General features: G+C 44.4%; 1 protein-coding gene across 1 annotated transcript in view; it reads left to right on the top strand.

The window, feature by feature from the left end:
* Positions 1-4,222: 4,222 nt before the first annotated feature.
* fam171b (family with sequence similarity 171 member B) overlaps positions 4,223-18,279 on the top strand; it is a 58,405-nt gene continuing 44,348 nt past the window's right edge. Inside the window, exon 1 of the mRNA XM_078551906.1 lies at positions 4,223-4,547. Within this exon, the coding sequence (XP_078408032.1) occupies positions 4,361-4,547 (187 nt within the window). The 5' untranslated portion in view covers positions 4,223-4,360. The remainder of the gene's footprint in view (positions 4,548-18,279) is intronic.

The raw sequence follows: 18,279 nt of genomic DNA, 5'->3' as shown, positions 1-18,279 counted from the left end.
CGGGGGAGGAAGTGGTGGGAGGGAGTAAGTGGGGGGAGGGGGGAAGGGGGAGGGGTCAGGATTGTTTTGCATGATTTAGAGGTTACAAAGAAAAACATAAAACAAGTTTATCAAAACAAATTTTAAAGGAGTCAGCTTTTCCTAAAGTTAGCTCAGTTTTAGAACATTTGAAGCTGTGGAAATTCGGAAATATGTAACATAAATTTTACGATCATTTTTGGTGTCCAATTGCTGACAATGATGCAAGTTATGTTATTTGTAATGTTAAATGATAGCTAAATGATTGTTTTTGAGCATAATTATGTCAAATAATGGCTAAATAATTGCTTTTGAGTGCAATTGATGTCAATTGAGTGCAAATGAATGCTGTTGAATGCAAATTATGTTAAAATGTTCGGGTAGCGCAGGATTGTCACTTTTCTCACATAAGCATTTTTCATGTCAGAAGACAAGTTAAACATTCCTCTCCTGATACTTCAAGCCAAGCTGTTCATATTGGAAAGCCTATTGCACCATGATACTATTAAATTTTGACTGTTAATGTTTTAACTCTCTTCAAAGTCTAGCAATGGCTCATTGCCACTGGGACCTCTCAATTAAACTGTGAACTTACAAGCCCCACGGTGACAATGAAAGGTTGTGGAGTCAGTCATGCAGCACTAATCCTATAATAATAGCTCTCAGGCTTATGTGGACAGATAGCTAATGAAATTGCAAGTAGTAACAGCTGGCTGATTTTATAAAAAATTAAAGGGCAGTATATTTAAATATCTCAACAGTTCCAATGAGCTAATCCACTTTTTACGCACTTTCACGGCTACTTTCAACAATCACAAAGGGCATCTTACCTCTCCCAAAGGGTACTTGACCTGTCCCATAGAGGTCCGTGACCTATGCAAAAGGATACCTTTACTTCTCCAAATGGCTCCGACAGCGTTAGACCTTTTGCTCAAATATTTTAAAACCCACAGTCGTGTTTTGCACATCCCACTAAAAACAAAATTGGATCTATTCGGAGACAGCTACACTTTTACATGTACAGCTGCCTCCATGAACCACGGATGTACAAACAATAACCCCACCCCCTCCCCCAGTGAAAATGGTGGATGCTGGGTTCAGGGGTGGGACTTCTGTTATCGGGGCTCCGGCACCTTTTTGGCTAGGTCTGAGACCTCTTCCGTCCCTGCGAAAATTTGAGCCAGTGAGCTGTTTACCAAGAAGGCCAAATATTAGCTTTGGTTTTCTGAGTTAACAAGAATTTGCATTTACATAGCACCTTTAATATTGTAACATGTCCCAAGGCACTTCACGGGAGTGTTATCAAACAAAATTTGACACTGGGCCTTAAAGGATGCCTGTAGAGGACAGCAAAGGTTTAATCAGAGACGTGGATTTTAAGCAGCAACTTAAAGGAGAGAGGTGACAAGGTTTTGGGAGGGAATTCTAGAGCTTAGGAACTAGCCAGCTGAAGACAGGCTGCCAATTGTGGATGTACAAGAGACCAGAATTGGAGGGGTACAAAGGCCTTGGAGGGCTGTCAGGTTGGAGAGGTTACAGAAAGGAGGAATAAGTGATTTTAAAAGCAGGATAAGAATTTTAAAGTCATTGCCAGATCAGGAGCCAATACAGGTCAGTGAGAACAGAGTGATGGGTAAACAAGACTTGGTGCGAATTAAAATAGGGCAGCAGAGTTTTGGGTAAACTCAAGTTTATAGAGTCAAAGTTGGGAGATTGAGCAGGAGTGCGTTGGAATAGCCAAATCTGGAAGTACAAAGGCATGGGATGAGCCTTTCGCAGCAGATGAGCTGAGGCAGGGGAAGAGATGGACAGACCATGTTACCAATATGAAAGTAGATGATCTTGGTGATGGGAACATGGAATTTGTAATACAAACAGATCAGCCATGATCTTATGGCATGGCAGAGCAGGTTCATTGGGCCGAATGGTTTTTTTTTGCAAAAATATACTTTATTCACAAAATATCTTCAACAACATTTCAAACCATTTCAAAATCTTCAAAATCACCATCACAAAAATACAATCAGGTTCAACTTTTACAACGTGTATCACGAAATGCATCAATACAATAAATGAATATTACAATCATTTGCAGACATTCATTTTGAGCTGTACAGCCCGAGGGGATTTAAACAGTTCCCAGTCCCTCGGTGCACTGTGGCAGAAAGGTCTTAGGCAGCGACCCTTCCCCATTGCGCCTTTGCGGCAGCTGCCCCAAGCTTTAGTGCGTCCCTCAGCACGTAGTCCTGGACTTTGGAATGTGCCAGTCTGCAACACTTGGTTGGGGACAACTCTTTGCGCTGGAAGACCAACAAGTTTCGGGCAGACCAAAGAGCGTCTTTTACTGAGTTGATGATCCTCCAGCTGCAGGACAGGGGTGTGGATACCTGCCTCATCAGCCTGGATCAGGAGAAAGCCTTTGACAGAATATCGCACACCTACATGGTGGATGTGCTCTCCAAAATAGGGTTTGGGGAGGGAATTCGCAATTAGATCCAACTGCTCTACACTAACATCAGTAGCGCAGTCTCAATCAATGGGTGGGAATCAGATAGCTTTCCGCTTAAATCTGGAGTCAGGCAGGGCTGTCCTCTTTCGCCTGTTCTTTTTGTGTGTTGCATAGAACCTTTTGCTGAGTCCATCAGGGCGGATCTGGGCATAAGAGGAGTGACGATCCCGGGCAGTGGAGGCACTCAGATCAAAGCCTCCCTGTACATGGACGATGTCGTCGTCTTCTGCTCGGATCCGCTGTCGGTGCGCAGACTGATCCACATCTGCGACCAGTTCGAACTGGCCTCGGGAGCCAAGGTAAATCGTGGGAAGAGCAAGGCCATGTTCTTTGGGAACTGGGCTGACCGGTCCTTTGTCCCCATCACTGTCAGGGCTGACGGCCTGAAGCTGCTGGGGATATGGTTCGGAGGGACCAGGGCATGTGTTAGAAACTGGAAGGAGCGAGTGTCTATGGTGAAAAGGAAACTGGACATGTGGGAGCGACGCTCCCTCTCCATTGCGGGTAAGAACCTGGTCATCAGGTGTGAGGCACTCTCACTGTTGCTGTACGTGGCGCAGGTCTGGCCCATTCCACACTCCTGCGTGGTGGCGATCACCCGAGCCATCTTCCGTTTTATCTGGAGGTCGAAAATGGATCGTGTCCGCAGGGACATGATGTACAAGCCTCTAGATAAAGGGGGAAAAAACGTGCCCAATATCGCCCTCATACTGATTGCCACCTTTGTGTGTGGCTGCATCAAGCGGTGCGTAGACCGTCAGTATGCAAACACCAAGTGTCACTACATGCTGAGGTTCTACCTGTCCACGGTGTTGCGAAGGATGGGTCTGGCAACGCTGCCGCGGAACGCTCCAAGTAGTTGGACCGTGCTGTACCACCTGTCCCTCGTGGGAAAATTTATGCAGAGAAACACCTTTGACCACAAGTCCATCAGGCAGTGGTCAGCACGTAACGTTTTGGAGGCTCTGAGGGAAAAGGAGAGGGTGGATCCGGTGGGATGGTTCCCCAAGCAGACTGTCAAAGTCATTTGGCAGAATGCCTCATCACCAGAACTTTCCAAAAGCACCAAGACGTAGCTTGGCTGGTGGTGAGAAAGGCCCTCCCCATCAGATCCTTTCTACACGCCAGGAGTCTCACCCCCTAGGCACGTTGCCCTCGAGGTGGCTGTGGTGGGGAGGAGACCGTTGTTCACCTCCTGGTGGATTGTGCCTTGGCAAAGAAGGTCTGGAGAGAGATGCAGTGGTTTCTGTCGAGGTTCACCCCGAGCAGTTCTGTGAGACAGGACTCTGTGCTCTACGGGCTGTTCCCAGGGACACACACCGAGTCAATGGGCCGAATGGTCTACTTCTGTTCCTATTTCGTATGTTTGTATGAGTGATGTGGGATTGGAAGTTCATCAGGCTCTAATGGGACTTCAGGCCTGGTTCAGTGAGGGCAATTGCCAGGGAGAGAGAAGGTGGAAGGGGCGGAGCTAGTGGCGAATTATAAATTGAGCTGTTCAATGTAACAGTAAATCATAGTTGAAATTCAAAGAATACGTAAAAGAAAAAACGTAGAACTTGTGCAGCGCTGGCTTTGAATACTCTATCCCGACTCGGTGGTCAGGATGGATGGTTTTTGAACAGGTGCTGCTGCATTTGTGGGAGTTTACATTGGAGGGCGCCAGCTCCTCCTCCACCCTCTGTTCCTGGAGAGAAATTTCCATCCGATGGCAATGAGGAGCGCACCGAGCAGCAGATAAACAAACATGGACATATTGAACCGAATCCCGCAGCTCTTCCCGCCTCCGTGATGTACCATCTGTCCCCGTCGGACCAGAGCCACCGTTAAACCATGTTCTTGGCGATGCTCGGTTACCTGCTCATGTTCTTTCTCATTTTCTGTGACGGGCTGAACGGTTCCGTCGCAAACCAGCTGACGGTGAAGGCTGGCCTGGAGGCGCATCATAAAACCGGGAAACTGCACGGCAAACATCAGCCGCGGCCGCCGGTGTCAGGGCAGCTCCCGGGGAAGAGCCCAGGTAAGGGTCCCGGGGGTTGACTGACAGGGCTCGCGCCGCTCCCCGGGGGTGACTGACGGGGCTCGCGCCGCTCCCCGGGATTGACTGACGGGGCTCGCGCCGCTCCCCGGGGGTGACTGACGGGGCTCGCGCCGCTCCCCGGGGGTGACTGACGGGGCTCGCGCCGCTCCCCGGGGGTGACTGACGGGGCTCGCGCCGCTCCCCGGGATTGACTGACGGGGCTCGCGCCGCTCCCGGTCCCCGGGATTGATTGACGGTGGCTCACCGGCAGCTGCAACACTGTCAGACTCCAGCGCTTGTTACGATGACAACCTGTTATTCCGCTATAATTATTATCGCTGACGGTGAGAAGGGGCTTCCTCCCCTGAATAACCAAACCTTCGCATTTTTCGTATCCGCACATTTTCTTCTATTCCTGCTAAGTTTTGCATCCAGTACAACCCAGTGAACAGCAATCCAAAGCTTCTTGCGAGGGCCCAAACCAATATATGATAGCACCTTGTGCCTTCGAACCTAGGTTGAATTTTTATACAAGCTTTAAGGTTGTTGCATATACACACAATAATACGCGTGTATGTGTGTGTGTGTATATATGTATATAGATAAAGAAATGATATTTTGCAATGGAGATTTTCTAATACAAGGGTGACATGTTAACATTAGAATTCTCGACCCAACATCGTTTGATGTGCTCAAAATAAGCTTGTTTCGATGATGCTTTAATTCTGCCATTTAAGCAAATGCTTTTGTTTGGTAAAGTGCACGGTTCTGATTTTTATTAACACTGGATGCTAATTATTTTCACGTTTGAAAAAAAAAATTAATATTTAAAAGCATAGCATGCACATACATGAAGATCGAGGTGCCTAGTGTTAATAATGCAGTTGCAAGCCCCCAGGATTCACTTTTGGCGGGAGGCTGATGTCTTGAGCTACAGTGTGAAAGAGGACACATGTAACTGGTGTTTATTGTACATTACCCTTAGGACCAGCCCAGAGTATTCAAGCCTTGATTGAGCATCACTATCTGACTATTTTTCATGATCGTTATTAGCCACTATACTTTCTTATACACTTATACTTTCAGCATTAAACGAGCCTTTTATTTTTTTAAGTGTCTGCAGTTTTGCTAGTCAGTTTGGTATTTTCAAAAGGACAAGTGGAAAAAGGTTTATGCTTTGCAGACGGTGGACCAATATCAGACAGTTCCCCTTTGATGAATGGCAATTTATGTGATAGAAAGTGGGAGAAAAATGTCTGAAGATTATTACCCTGCAGCAGATTCATAAGAGAATTGAAGTTGTACTTGAACATTGCCATGGTGTTTTTAATACTCATTTAAACCCATAACAGACGGATAGAACCTTGGTTTAGCATAGCACCTCATCTGAAGGTTGCAACCTTTGATGGTGCAAGGAAGCATGATACATTCATTTATGTAACATCCTATTATGTTTCAAATATCCCAAAGTGCTTTAAAATGCAATGAATTACTCTGAAATGCTAGTGATTGTTGTGTGCAAAATGAGTGTCGTGCTTGGCTACATAACTGGTCCCACAAACCACATGGGATTGTCTCACACATCCTGAGCTATCATTGAATTTGGTAATGGTTTAGCATATATTATTTACTGGGGTAGTATTTGACATGTCAAAATTTACATTATAAATTGCTCAAAATAAATTGTAATTGTTTCTGTAATAAGCAAGATTAACTTTTAATAAACCAGCAATGAGTCATTAAAGTCAGTGAATAATTTTTGAAAAATCAATGCTTTTTTTTTAAAGATTTCACTGTAATAGACTTGGAAAAAAATACTGTGACATCTGTCATAGTAATTATTCTGGATTATATTAGTATTGTACCAAATCTTGAAAGACAGATGGACAAAGGCTTTTCTATACCAGTGATTTCTTAAACCAAAAGGCTACTTGGTTCGAACCATTAAACCAAGTTTATCTGCGTGGCATTGGTAGGCAGCTGGTTGTCAGTCTCTGAATGCAGCTATCAGACTACTGCATCTAATGGGGGTAAAGCAGAAACTGGAAGGAAATGAATGTATTTTGATTTTGATTTATACCTTCATTAAATTAAACTAGTCAGGACTATCTCCCCCAAGTAAGGTGGACACTTCAGGATATACACATACATATATAGATTGCTAAAATGTATCGGTATAATTTTAAGACACTATTTTTGGTCTCCAATATTTGGAGGAAATGCTGTACATACATAGGATACAAATGCCCCCATACCCAGTGGATGCATACAGCCAAGTGAGCATGTTGTCTCCTTTCGTCTCCCTCTTAAAATTGTAGTTTGAAATTGGGATTAGTTTTTTAAACTTAACAACATATTTAGAAAATTAATTTTACTCGGTGATATCTTTCACAGATTCAGGACTTGCAGTGTGAGAAAGGTTAAGAGTGCTAACCTGCATTACTGATGTAATAATGCTTATAACTTTAACAACAAGCTATGGAACAGAAATTCACATATAACGATGTATTTACCTTCAAACTCATCGATGGCATATTAGTGATAGGATCACCTCACCAGAAAAGCCACTTTGAATGTGGGTGGGCGGAATATGCAGTAATTGTGCACTCTGATAAATATAAGACAATAAGACGTAGGAACAGAAGTAGGCCATTCAGCCCATTGAGTCTACTCCACCATTCAGTGAGATCATGGCTGATCTGATAATCCTCAACTCTACTTTCCTGCCTTTTCCCCATAGCCCTTGATTCCTTTACTGATTAAAAATCTGTCTATCTCAGCCTTGAATACACTTAATGACCCAGCCTCTGCGGCAAAGAGTTCCATAGATTCACTACCCTCTGTGAGAAGAAATTCCTCCTCATCTCTGTCTTAAATGGGCAACCCCTTACTCTGAGATTATGCCCTCTGGTCCTAAACTCACCCACAAGGGAAAACAACCTCTCAGCATCTACCCTGCCAAGCCACCGAAGAATCTTATATGTTTCAGTAAGGTTGCCTCTCATTCTTCTAAATGAGTACAGGCCCAACCTTCTCAACCTCTCCTCATAAGAGAATCCCTCCATACCCAGGATCAACCCAGTGAACCTTCTCTGGACTGCCTCCAATGCTAGTATATCTTTCCTTAGAAAAGGGGACCAAAACTGTTCACAGTATTCTAGGTGTGGTCCAACTAGTGCCTTGTATAGTTTTAGCAAGACTTCCCTATTTTTATACTCTATTCCCTTTGAAATAAAGGCCAACATTCCATTTGCCTTCCCTATTACCTTGTATGTTAGCTTTTTGGGATTCATGCATGAGGACTCCCAAATCCCTCTGTGCTGTAGCTTTCTGCAGTCTTTCTCCACGTAAATAATATTTAGCTCCACTATTCTTCCTGCCAAAATGCATAATCTCACATTTTCCCACATTATATTCCATCTGCCAAGCTTTTGCCCACTCACTTAACCTGTCTGTATCCCTCTGTAGACTCTTTGTGTCATCCTCACCACTTGCCTTCCCATCTATTTTTGTGTCATCCGCAAACTTGGCGATAGTACATTCACTTCCCTCATCTAAGTCATTAATGTACATTGTAAATAATTGTGGCCCCAGTACTGATCTCTGTGGCACTCCACTAGTTACAGGTTGCCATCCTGAAAATTCCCCCCTTATCCCAACTCTCTAGGCAGAATTTTACAACAGGATTTTATGTTCCCGCTGTCGTCAATGGGATTTATAATGGCCCGCTGCATTTTACGGCCCTGTCCCCGCCCGAAACAGGGCCGTAAAATTCTGCCCTCTGTCTTTTATTAGTTAGCCAATCCACTATCGATGTTAATATACTACCCCCAACACCATGGGCTTTTACCTTAAGTAACCTTATGTGCGGTACCTTATCGAATGCCTTTTGGAAATCCAAATATATTACATATACTGGTTCCCTTTTATCTATCCTGCTTGTTACCTCCTCAAAGAATTCTAATAAATTTGTCAGGCATGATATCCCCTTCATGAAGCCATGCTGACTCTGCTTGATTATATTATGCATTTCTAAACGCTCTGCTATTACATTCTTTATAACAGACTCTAACATTTTCCAAATGACCGATGTTAAGCTATCTGTCCTATAGTTACCTGTTTTTCGTCTCCCTCCCTTTTTGAATAAGGGCATTGCATTGGCAGTTTTCCAATCTTTTGGGACTTTTCCAGAATCTAAGGATCCTTGGAATATTACTACCTATGCATCCACTATTTGTGTAGCTATTTCCTTTAATATCCTAGGATGCAACCCATCAGGTACAGGGAACTTATTGGCCTTTAGCCCCATTAGATTCCCTAGCACTTTTTCTCTCGTGATAGTTATTGTATTTATTTCCTCCCCACTTTTGCCCCTTGATTATTTAGTATTTTTGAAACGCTATTAGTGTCTTCTACCGTGAAGACTGATGCAAAGCATTTATTCAACACCTCTGCCCTTTTCCTGGTTTCCCATAATTATTTCCCCAGCCTCATTCTCTAAGGGGCCTATGTTCACTTTGGCCTCGCTCTTCCTTTTTATATATTTAAAGAAGCTCTTAACTGCCCATTTTTATATTACTTGCTAGTTTATCCTCAAAGTTTATTTTCTCCCTCTTTTTTTGGTCTTATTGGTTTTTGTTGGTTTTTAAAATTTTCCCAATCCTCTAGTTTACTACTAATCCTTGCTCCATTGTATGTTTTTTCCTTCACTTTGATACTATCCTTAACTTCCTTGGTTAACCATGGTTGGTTTATCCCCTTCCTACAATCCTTTTTCCTCACTGGGATATGTCTTTGTTGTGAGTCATGAACTATTTTCTTAAATGTCTGCTGTTGTTTGTCAGCCATCTTTTCTGCTAAACTCCTTTCCCAGTCCACTCCAGCCAACTCTGCCCTCATTCCTTTGTAATTACCCTTATTTAAGTTTATTACAGTTGTTTCCGATCTAAGTTTCTCACCCTCAAACTGAATGCTAAATTCAACCATGTTATGGTCACTGTTTCCTAGGGGATCTTTTACTCTGAGATCATTTATTAAACCTGCCTCCTAACACATTACCAGATCCAAAATAGCCTGACCCCTGGTTGGATCCAGAACATATTGTTCAAGGAAACTGTCCTGAATACACTCTATGGCCAGAATTTTCCCGTCGGCGAGTTGGGGGCGGGGCCCGCTCGCCAACGTGAAAATGACGCGGGATGACGTCGGGGAAACCCCCGACGTCACCCCGCCCCATTTAAATATTCAGGATTGCGGGCGGACAGTGAAATCAGCTATTTGCCCGCCGACCTGTCAATGGCCAATTGAGGCCATTGACAGGATAATTAAGACAATTAAAGGCCCTGCCCGTCCAACCTTAAGGCTGGCGGCCAGGCCAGGAGCCCCAGTGGGCTTCTGAAAAAACATGAAACCTCATCTACTGGCAGGTCAAGGTTTCATGTCTGTTTTAAAAAACTTTAATAAAGGTTTAGTTATATTTATTAACATGTCCCATCTCGTGTGACATTGTCACATGAGGGGGACATGTTAATTTTTTTATTTTTCTATTTTTTAAGTTTTTATCAAACTGTCAGTGCTCTCCCTGAGACAGGGAGCAGTGTGCTCTTACGAGCGCATGAACGAAAGAGCGCACTTTGACAGTTGGGAATCCCTCCCCCACCTCCCGCACAGGAAGCACATAGCGCTTCCTGCTGGGCGGGCCTTAATTGGCCCGCCCACTCAAAATGGCGGCGGGGCCCGTTTCGGTGGCGGAGTTCAGCAGCCCACCCGCCCATCGAGGGCTAAATTCTGCCCTATGAATTCTTGCTCGTGGCTACCTCTGCCAATTTGATTTTCCCCACCTACATGAAGATTAAAGTCACCCATGATTAATGTACTGCCTTTTTTACATGCCCTCATTATCTCCTGATTTATTCTCTGCCCTACAGTATAGCTACTGTAGTAGACTACTCCCACCAGTGTCATCTTCCCCTTGTTATTTCTCACCCCCACCCATATGGATTCTATATCTTCCGATCCAAGGTCATTTCTTGCTATCATACTTATTCCATCTCGTACTAGCAAAGCTACCCCACCACCTTTTCCTTCCTGCCTTCATCTGGAGCTGAAATGGCAGTGCTCTCAAATTTGAATCAATTTTGTGTTTAAGCTCAAATGCAGGACCTGAGCATGCATTCTTTTCAGGCTGACACTTTAGCGCAGCGCTCAAAGAGTGCTGTAATATTGGAGATGCTATCTTTTGGGTGAAATATTAAACCAAGACCCCCTTTGCCTGGCTAGGTTGACGTAAAAGATCCTATGACATATTATTTGAAGAAGAGCAGGAGAGTTCTCCCCATGTTCTGACCAAAATTTGTCTCTCGACCAGCACCGTCAGAAAAATAGATCAGTGATTTAATTATCTCATTGCTGTTTTTGAGACTTTGTTGTGCACAAATTAACCAAATTGCCACTTCAAAGACAATTAGGGATGGGCAATAATGCTGGCCTAGCCAGCGATGTCCACATCCCGTGAATGAATAAAACAAAAAAAAAAGCTGCCACATTTGCCTATGAAGTGATTTGGAGCATCTTTAAGAGGTGCATAGGAGTAGGAATAGGCAGTTTGGCCCTTTGAGCCTGCTCCACCATTCAATAGATTGTGGCTGATCTGGTTGTGGTCTCAGCTCCACTTTCCTGTCTGCCCTCCATAACCTCTAACTCCTTTGCTGAACAAAAATCTGTCTAACTCTGCCTTGAATAAAGGTGAAAGACAATCTATAATTACCGGCTAATTTATTAATACTTACTTTCCTTCCTGCTCTCCAACAGTCTGAGCATGCTTGTCACAGAGTGTAGTGCAGTTATGGACCCGGTTAGGCTTGCTGTCATGCCTCAGTCGATGTGACTTGGGACTTGGACTGGGTAAACCAAAAAAATGTATATATGGAATACATTTGAGTGACATTATCCTAAACAGCATATGGGCCAAAGCTCATTTCACCTGACCTACTGTTTTATTCTCCATGGTGTGTGATGAAGACTATCTGACTATGCTACTGACATTCCTTGGTTTTGAGGACGGAAAAAGACTGCTTTTAGATCCATGAAGGACTAAACCTTTTGCACCATTTGATCTTTGCTAATCATCCTGACCAGGAAGATTTAAAAATATTGAAGTTTCTATATTGTGCACTTCTCTACATTCTTACTGGCCACAAAGGGATAGATCGGTGACAGTACATTGGTCAAAATGGATATGTTGGGACAGGATACAGCTGACCTGGGAGACAGATTCACAGTGAGTGTCAACAATTATGTTTGCAATGACACCAGCGGCATTGGAAGTGGAAAGATGGCATCAGTGAGCAGCATTAGCAGGCCATGGTGAACTAGGGTGAAGGAGCAGAGGTCAGCGGGTGACAAATGGACTGACCAGTGCAGGAAATGAAGAGCAAAATGGGAAGTGAAGCACAGGATCTGTGTGAGCGTGGGAGTGAGTGGGATTAATTTTCTGTGAATGGAGGAGCAGACTTTCTAAGGGTGTGGGGGAGGATTTTCAAAATTTTAGCACATGGGGATAGAAATTACTTGCATCTACAGGGGTTTGACCTTTTAGCCATGTTGGGTTCAGATTTCTAAAGTGGGGGAGCTTGGATTTTGCAGATGTTTCTTGAATAAATAAGTAGAAAAAGAAGTGATTCTGTGGAACATGAACCCTGACTTCAGCTCAGAAGGGAATTGGGTGGGCAGAGACCAGAGTGAACACCTAAATTCCTCGATATCAACAACATGCGTCCCAGGAGGTTTAAACTCGTAGACTATCTATAAATTACCTCATCAGTCTGAGGGTGAGAGTGGATTGTCCAAGGGACAGGAGTCCACCAGCCAGGACCAAAGGAACAAGTGCCAGCACTTGGGGAGTCACAAGAGGAGAGTTTCAGAAGGGTCTCTAAATCTGCAAGGAAAGATGCCAGAGGCAGGGGAGACTCGAACTTTTCTTGTAGGTCTCTGAAGACCATTCTTATATCTTCTAGCCCTGCAAGGAAAACTTGCTGCCTGGGCATCTTCTAGTCCATGCTCCTCCTCTCGCTGGCTTCTCCTGACAGGAAAGCCAAAATGACTCCCAGCCAATTTCAGCTGCCTGCCTCTCAGTTTCCACCTGAGTTCAGACTGTTTCTGTGGCGTTTTACTTGTGACAGAGAAACGTTTCAATTGTTTATAGCCCACTCAGCGATGGTGCACATGGACTCGCTGTCTAATGCTCCAAAAACTTGCCCATCCTTGTCTTAAATAACACTTTAAGGAGATGCTATTAGAAATACCAAATGTCCTCATTAGGTACTTAATTGTAGTTATTCATAGTACAGTGAATAATCCACATCAGTTAATAATGACACATTTCATGATATTGTGGGTTTCTTGTTATCATTTTTATATTGTAAAAAAAAGCAGGTATTCCACTCCCACCTCCCAAGAGATTTGATTGTGTCATTGTAAAGCTGTTAAAAAATAGGAGTCATTGGAAACCAGAATTACTTAAGTACCTCATTAGATCATCAGGCACCAAGATCATATTTCAATAATGCATTTCCAATACAGGTCAGATGGGTCCCAGATTGTTAGATTAAGTCCAGTCAGGTTTCAGTCACTGTCTTTCTCATTCCTGTTTGAACTCAGTGTTATCTGTAACCAGATATTACTGGAACTCCCAAAGTGTTAATTAATTATCTATTTTTTGGGACGTTATGGTTAAAAATCAATCCACTGTTAAAGTCCCCCCCAACCCCCACACACTTATTTCTTTTTACGCAGTTTCCCCTGACTATATAGTTCATGAACACAACTTAAGCAGTGAACAGCAATTTCCATTCCGCCCCCACTGCACTTCTCGCCTTAGGTAGGTTGGCCATAAGGAGTCACAATCAGTTTAAAAATGTGATAATATTTTGATATTCATCGTTCTAAGAATGTGTGCATGTGCTGCAGCTTAAGCATTGATGTCAGGACCTGTGTGAAAGCCCCCAGAGGAGGTCATGCCGGGTTTGACATTGCCTGCAGTACAACTGTTTCGAAGCTGATTTTTTAAAAAGAGCTCCGTTTTTCAACTTGCTTGGATTGTATTTAACAGTTTTGATGACATGTACACTTCCATCTCCACCATCTAAACTATAACGAAATTGCCACCAGACGGGAGCTGTGGACAAGCCATTAAGCATCCATATACAGAGTCACCTTCTGGTAAGGGGAATTCAAATTAAAACCAGGCAGTACAAGCAGGGCACTGACTGGTTTGAGTCTGTACTGTAGCTAGTGGCCCCTATACCAGCAACTACACTATAATTGTTACTGTAAAAGTAATCAGGCTTCTGTATCTGGTTTACAAGCAGTAACACTGGAATCAGTTATAAATGTCATGTCTAACATTCTTTCAATGTTGACAGCCGTATTGTTTTTCAAGCACTTCGCTTGTCAAGTTGAAATCTAAATCAGCCATAATGCCCCTGTTGGTTTACTGAGTGAATGTCATGTCTAGTTGGATATTAAAACGTGTAGAAGGTCCAAGAGTTATACCTGTTACAAATTCCAAAGCTGCTTAATTATTGTGCTTATGCTATGGGCTCCTGGCCAGCAGATCTTGTGCAGCCACTGCTTTCATCAAAGTAACTGTGTGAGATTTGCCAGAACCAGTGGACAGAGAGAGCATAGTGTTTTACCGAATCTTTCTGACTACTTCCAATCTCTGGAATTTGGCAGGTTCCCTATAAGGACACTGAGTTAAATTCAAGTGTACCTCTATGTCCTGATATCAGAAAGCAGTGGCTGGCTCAGGAGCTGCTCAGTTATTGATCATGCTGAAAGAGCATTGCGGGTAGTTGCATCATGTTGCATTTTGCTTCTGTTCCTGAGCTTGACGTCCTCTTCTGTCTCTGGGTTCTGAACACTTGAACTTCGCACTTTTGCTGTAATTGGTGATATCCCTGTGTGGTTGATTGAAATCTAGTGGCAGAAAAGCGGGCTTCTGTGTCGCCATGGGATGATTAACATTCAGACTTTGAGGATAAATTGCTAGAACATGAAAGTAATGTGGAGAAGGGCTTCCTGCTGGCAAGATAGGAATTACTACGCTGGAAATCTCTGGTCCTTCTGAGAAATTATTATTGGGATCTGTTTAATCTGAAAAACTTCCAACTCTTTTATTCAATCACGGGATGTGGGCTTCGCTGGCTGGGCCAGCATTTATTGCCCATCCCTAGTTGCCCTTGAGAAGGTGGTGATGAGCTGCCTTCTTGAACTGCTGCAGTTCATGTGGCGTAGGTACACCCACAGTGCTGTAGGAAGAGTTTTGACCCAACGACAGTGAAGGACAGCGATATATTTCCAAGTCAGTATGGTGAGTGACTTGGAGGGGAACTTCCAGGTGATGGTGTTCCCATGTATCTGCTGCCCTTGTCCTTCTAGAGGGTAGTGGTCGTGAGTTTGGAAGGTCCTGTCGAAGGAGCCTTGGTGAATTGCTGCAGTGCATCTTGTAGACTGTACACACTGCTGCTACTGTGTGTCGGTGGTAGAGGGAGTGAATGTTTGTGGATGTGGTGCCACTCAAGCGGGCTGCTTTGTCCTGGATGGTGTTGAGTTTCTTGAGTGTTCTGGGAGCTGCACTCATCCAGGCACGTGGGGAGTATTCCATCACACTCCTGACTTGTGCCTTGTAGATAGTGAACAGGCTTTGGAGAATCACGAGGTGAGTTCCTGCTCTTGTAGTCACAGTATTTATATGGCTAGTCCAGTTCAGTTTCTGGTCAATGATAACCCCCAGGATGATAGTTTGGGATTCAGTGATGGTAATGTCATTAAACATCAAGGGGGCAATGGTTAGATTCTCTCTTGTTGGAAATGGTCATTGCCTGACACTTGTGTGGTGTGAATGTTACTTGCCACTTGTCAGCCCAAGCCTTAGTATTGTCCAGGTCTTGCTGCATTTGGACATGGACTGCTTCAGTATCTGAGGAGTTGTGAATGGTGCTGAACATTGTGCAATCATCTGCGAACATCCCCACTTCTGACCTTATGATGGGAGGAAGGTCATTGATGAAGCAGCTGAAGATGGTTGGGTTGAGGACACTACCCTGAGAAACTCCTGCAGTGATGCCCTGGAGCTGAGATGACTGACTTGTAACAACCACAATCATCTTTCTTTGTGCTAGGTATGACTACAACCAGTGGAGAGTTTTTCCCTTGATTCCCATTGTCTCCAGTTTTGCTAGGGCTCCTTGATACCACACATGGTCAAATGTAGCCTTGATGTCAAGGGCAATCACTCTCACCTCACCTAGGGAGTTCAGCTCTTTTGTCAGCGTTTGAACCAAGTCTGTAATGAGGTCAGGAGCTGAGTGGCCCTGGCGGAACCCAAAATGGGCGTCAATGAGCAGTATATTGCTAAGCAAGTGCTGCTTGATAGCACTGTTAATGACCCCTTCCATTACTTTACTGATGATGGAAAGTAGACTGATGGGGCGGTAATTGGCCGGGTTGGATTTGTCCTGCTTTTTGTGTACAGGACATATCTGGGCAATTTTCCACATAACCGGGTAGATGCCAGTGTTGTAGCTGGAACAGCTTGTCTAGGGGCGTGGCAAGTTCTGGAGCACAAGTCTTCAGTACTATTTCCAGAATACTGTCAGGGCCCATAGCCTTTGCAGTATCCAGTACCTTCAGCCGTTTCTTGATATCACGTGGAGTGAATCGAATTGGCTGAAGATTGGCATCTGTGATGCTGGAGGAGGAGGCCGAGATGGATCATCCATTTGGCACTTCTGGCTGAAGATTGTAGCAAATGCTTCAGCCACATCTTTTGCACTGATGTGCTGGGCTCCTCCATTCAGGACTGGATGTGACAGGACTGCAGAGCTTAGATTTGATCTGTTGTTTGTGGGATCGCTTAGCTCTGCCTATTACTTGCAGCTTATGCTGTTTGGCATGCAAGTAGTCCTGTGTTGTAGCTTTGCCAGGTTGACACCTCATTTTTAGGTATGCCTGGTGCTGCTCCTGGCTTGCCCTCCTGCACCCTTCTCATTGAACCAGAGTTGATCCCCTGGCTTGATGGTAATGGTAGAGTGAGCGATGTGTCATTCTGAGGTCACAGATTGTGTTTGAGTACAATTCTGCAGCTGCAGATGGCCCACAGCGCCTCATGGATGTGTAGTCTTGAGTTGCTAAATCTGTTCGAAATCTATTCCATTTAGCACGGTGGTAGTGCCACACAATGGAGGGTATCCTCAGTGTGAAGGCGGGACTTCATCTCCACAACGACTGTGCAATAGTTACTCCTACCGATACTGTCATGGACAGATGCATCTGTGGCTGGCAGGTTGGTGAGGTTGAGGCCAAGTATGTTTTTCCCTCTTGTTGGTTTCCTCACCACCTGCCGCAGACCCAGACTGGCAGCTATGTCATTTAGGACTCGGCCAACTTGGTCAGTGGTGGTGCTAACGAGCCACTCTCGGTGATGGATGTTGAAGTCCCCCACCCAGAGTACATTCTTCATGTGCTACTGTTCAGGGAAGGGAGGGGGAACAGAAATCATCTGCAGAATTTTCTCTTCGGTGATTTGGGGGCGGGGCCCGCTCACCGACAGGAAAATGACGCGGGTTGATGTTGGGAGGAACACCCGACGTCATCCTGGTCCATTTAAATATTGAGGAAGGCGGGGGACAGTGAAATCATCTGTCCGCCCGCCAACCTGTCAATGGCCAATTAAGGCCATTGACAGGATAATTAAGCTTGTTAAATGCCCTGCCCGTCCAACCTTAAGGCTGGCGGGCAGGCCAGGATCCCCAGCAAGCTTCTGAAAATACATGAAACCTCATCCACTGGCGTGATGAGGTTTCATGTCCGTTTTTAAAAACTTCAATAAAGTCTATGTGCTTCTTATTAACATGTCCCATCTCGTGTGACATTGTCACATGAGGGGGACATGTTAATAATTTTAATATTTTCCTATTTATAAAGATTTTTACACTGTCAGTAATCTCCCTGAGACAGCGAAAGTGTGCACTTTGACAGATGGGGAATCCCTCCCCCCTGCACAGGAAGCGCATAGTGTTTCCTGTTGGGCAGGCTGCTGGGTGGGCCTTAATTGGCCCGCCCACTCAAAATGGCGGCGGGCCCTGTTTCGGCAGCTGAGTTCAGCTGCCCACCTGCCACCGAACTGGTGGGGCCCGCCCGCCCATCAAGGTAAAAATTCTGACCCATGTGTTAAGAACTGACTTGTGCAAGCTGTCAGGTACATGTATTCTCCAAGATCCTTGTCAAATATATGCAAAAGGTGGCAATTGCGCAGTGTATATTGTTAAACTGACTGAAAGTTGGTAGAAAGAGTAGAAAATCAGTGGAAGCTAGTAAACATTTTTAAGGAATATCTACACTCTCCAGAAGTGCCATGTGGATGATCCATCTCGGCCTCCTCCGGAGGTCCCCAGCATCACAGATGCCAATCTTCAGCCAATTCGATTCATGTGTTTCTCATGTGTCGATGCAGACTCTTTGGGCCAAAGGGCCTCTTCTGCACTGTGTGATTCTGTGATTCTAGACCAGTATCTGGGTTTAGTGAATCCTTAATGCATACTGAGATTATCAGAGATTCTAAAAAGAGCCAGTGTTGCATTATAATTTTTCTACTACAGCACTGGCTCTTTTCAAGGCCTCTGAATCTAAATATGCATTCAACACTGAACACTTCCACATTTTAATTAAT

This window comes from Cetorhinus maximus, chromosome 11, assembly GCF_964194155.1.
Source record: "Cetorhinus maximus chromosome 11, sCetMax3.hap1.1, whole genome shotgun sequence".
In the NCBI taxonomy this organism is placed as follows: Eukaryota; Metazoa; Chordata; class Chondrichthyes; order Lamniformes; family Cetorhinidae; genus Cetorhinus; species Cetorhinus maximus.
Note: the sequence above shows the minus strand (reverse complement) of the source record. Positions and strands in the feature narration are given on the sequence as shown.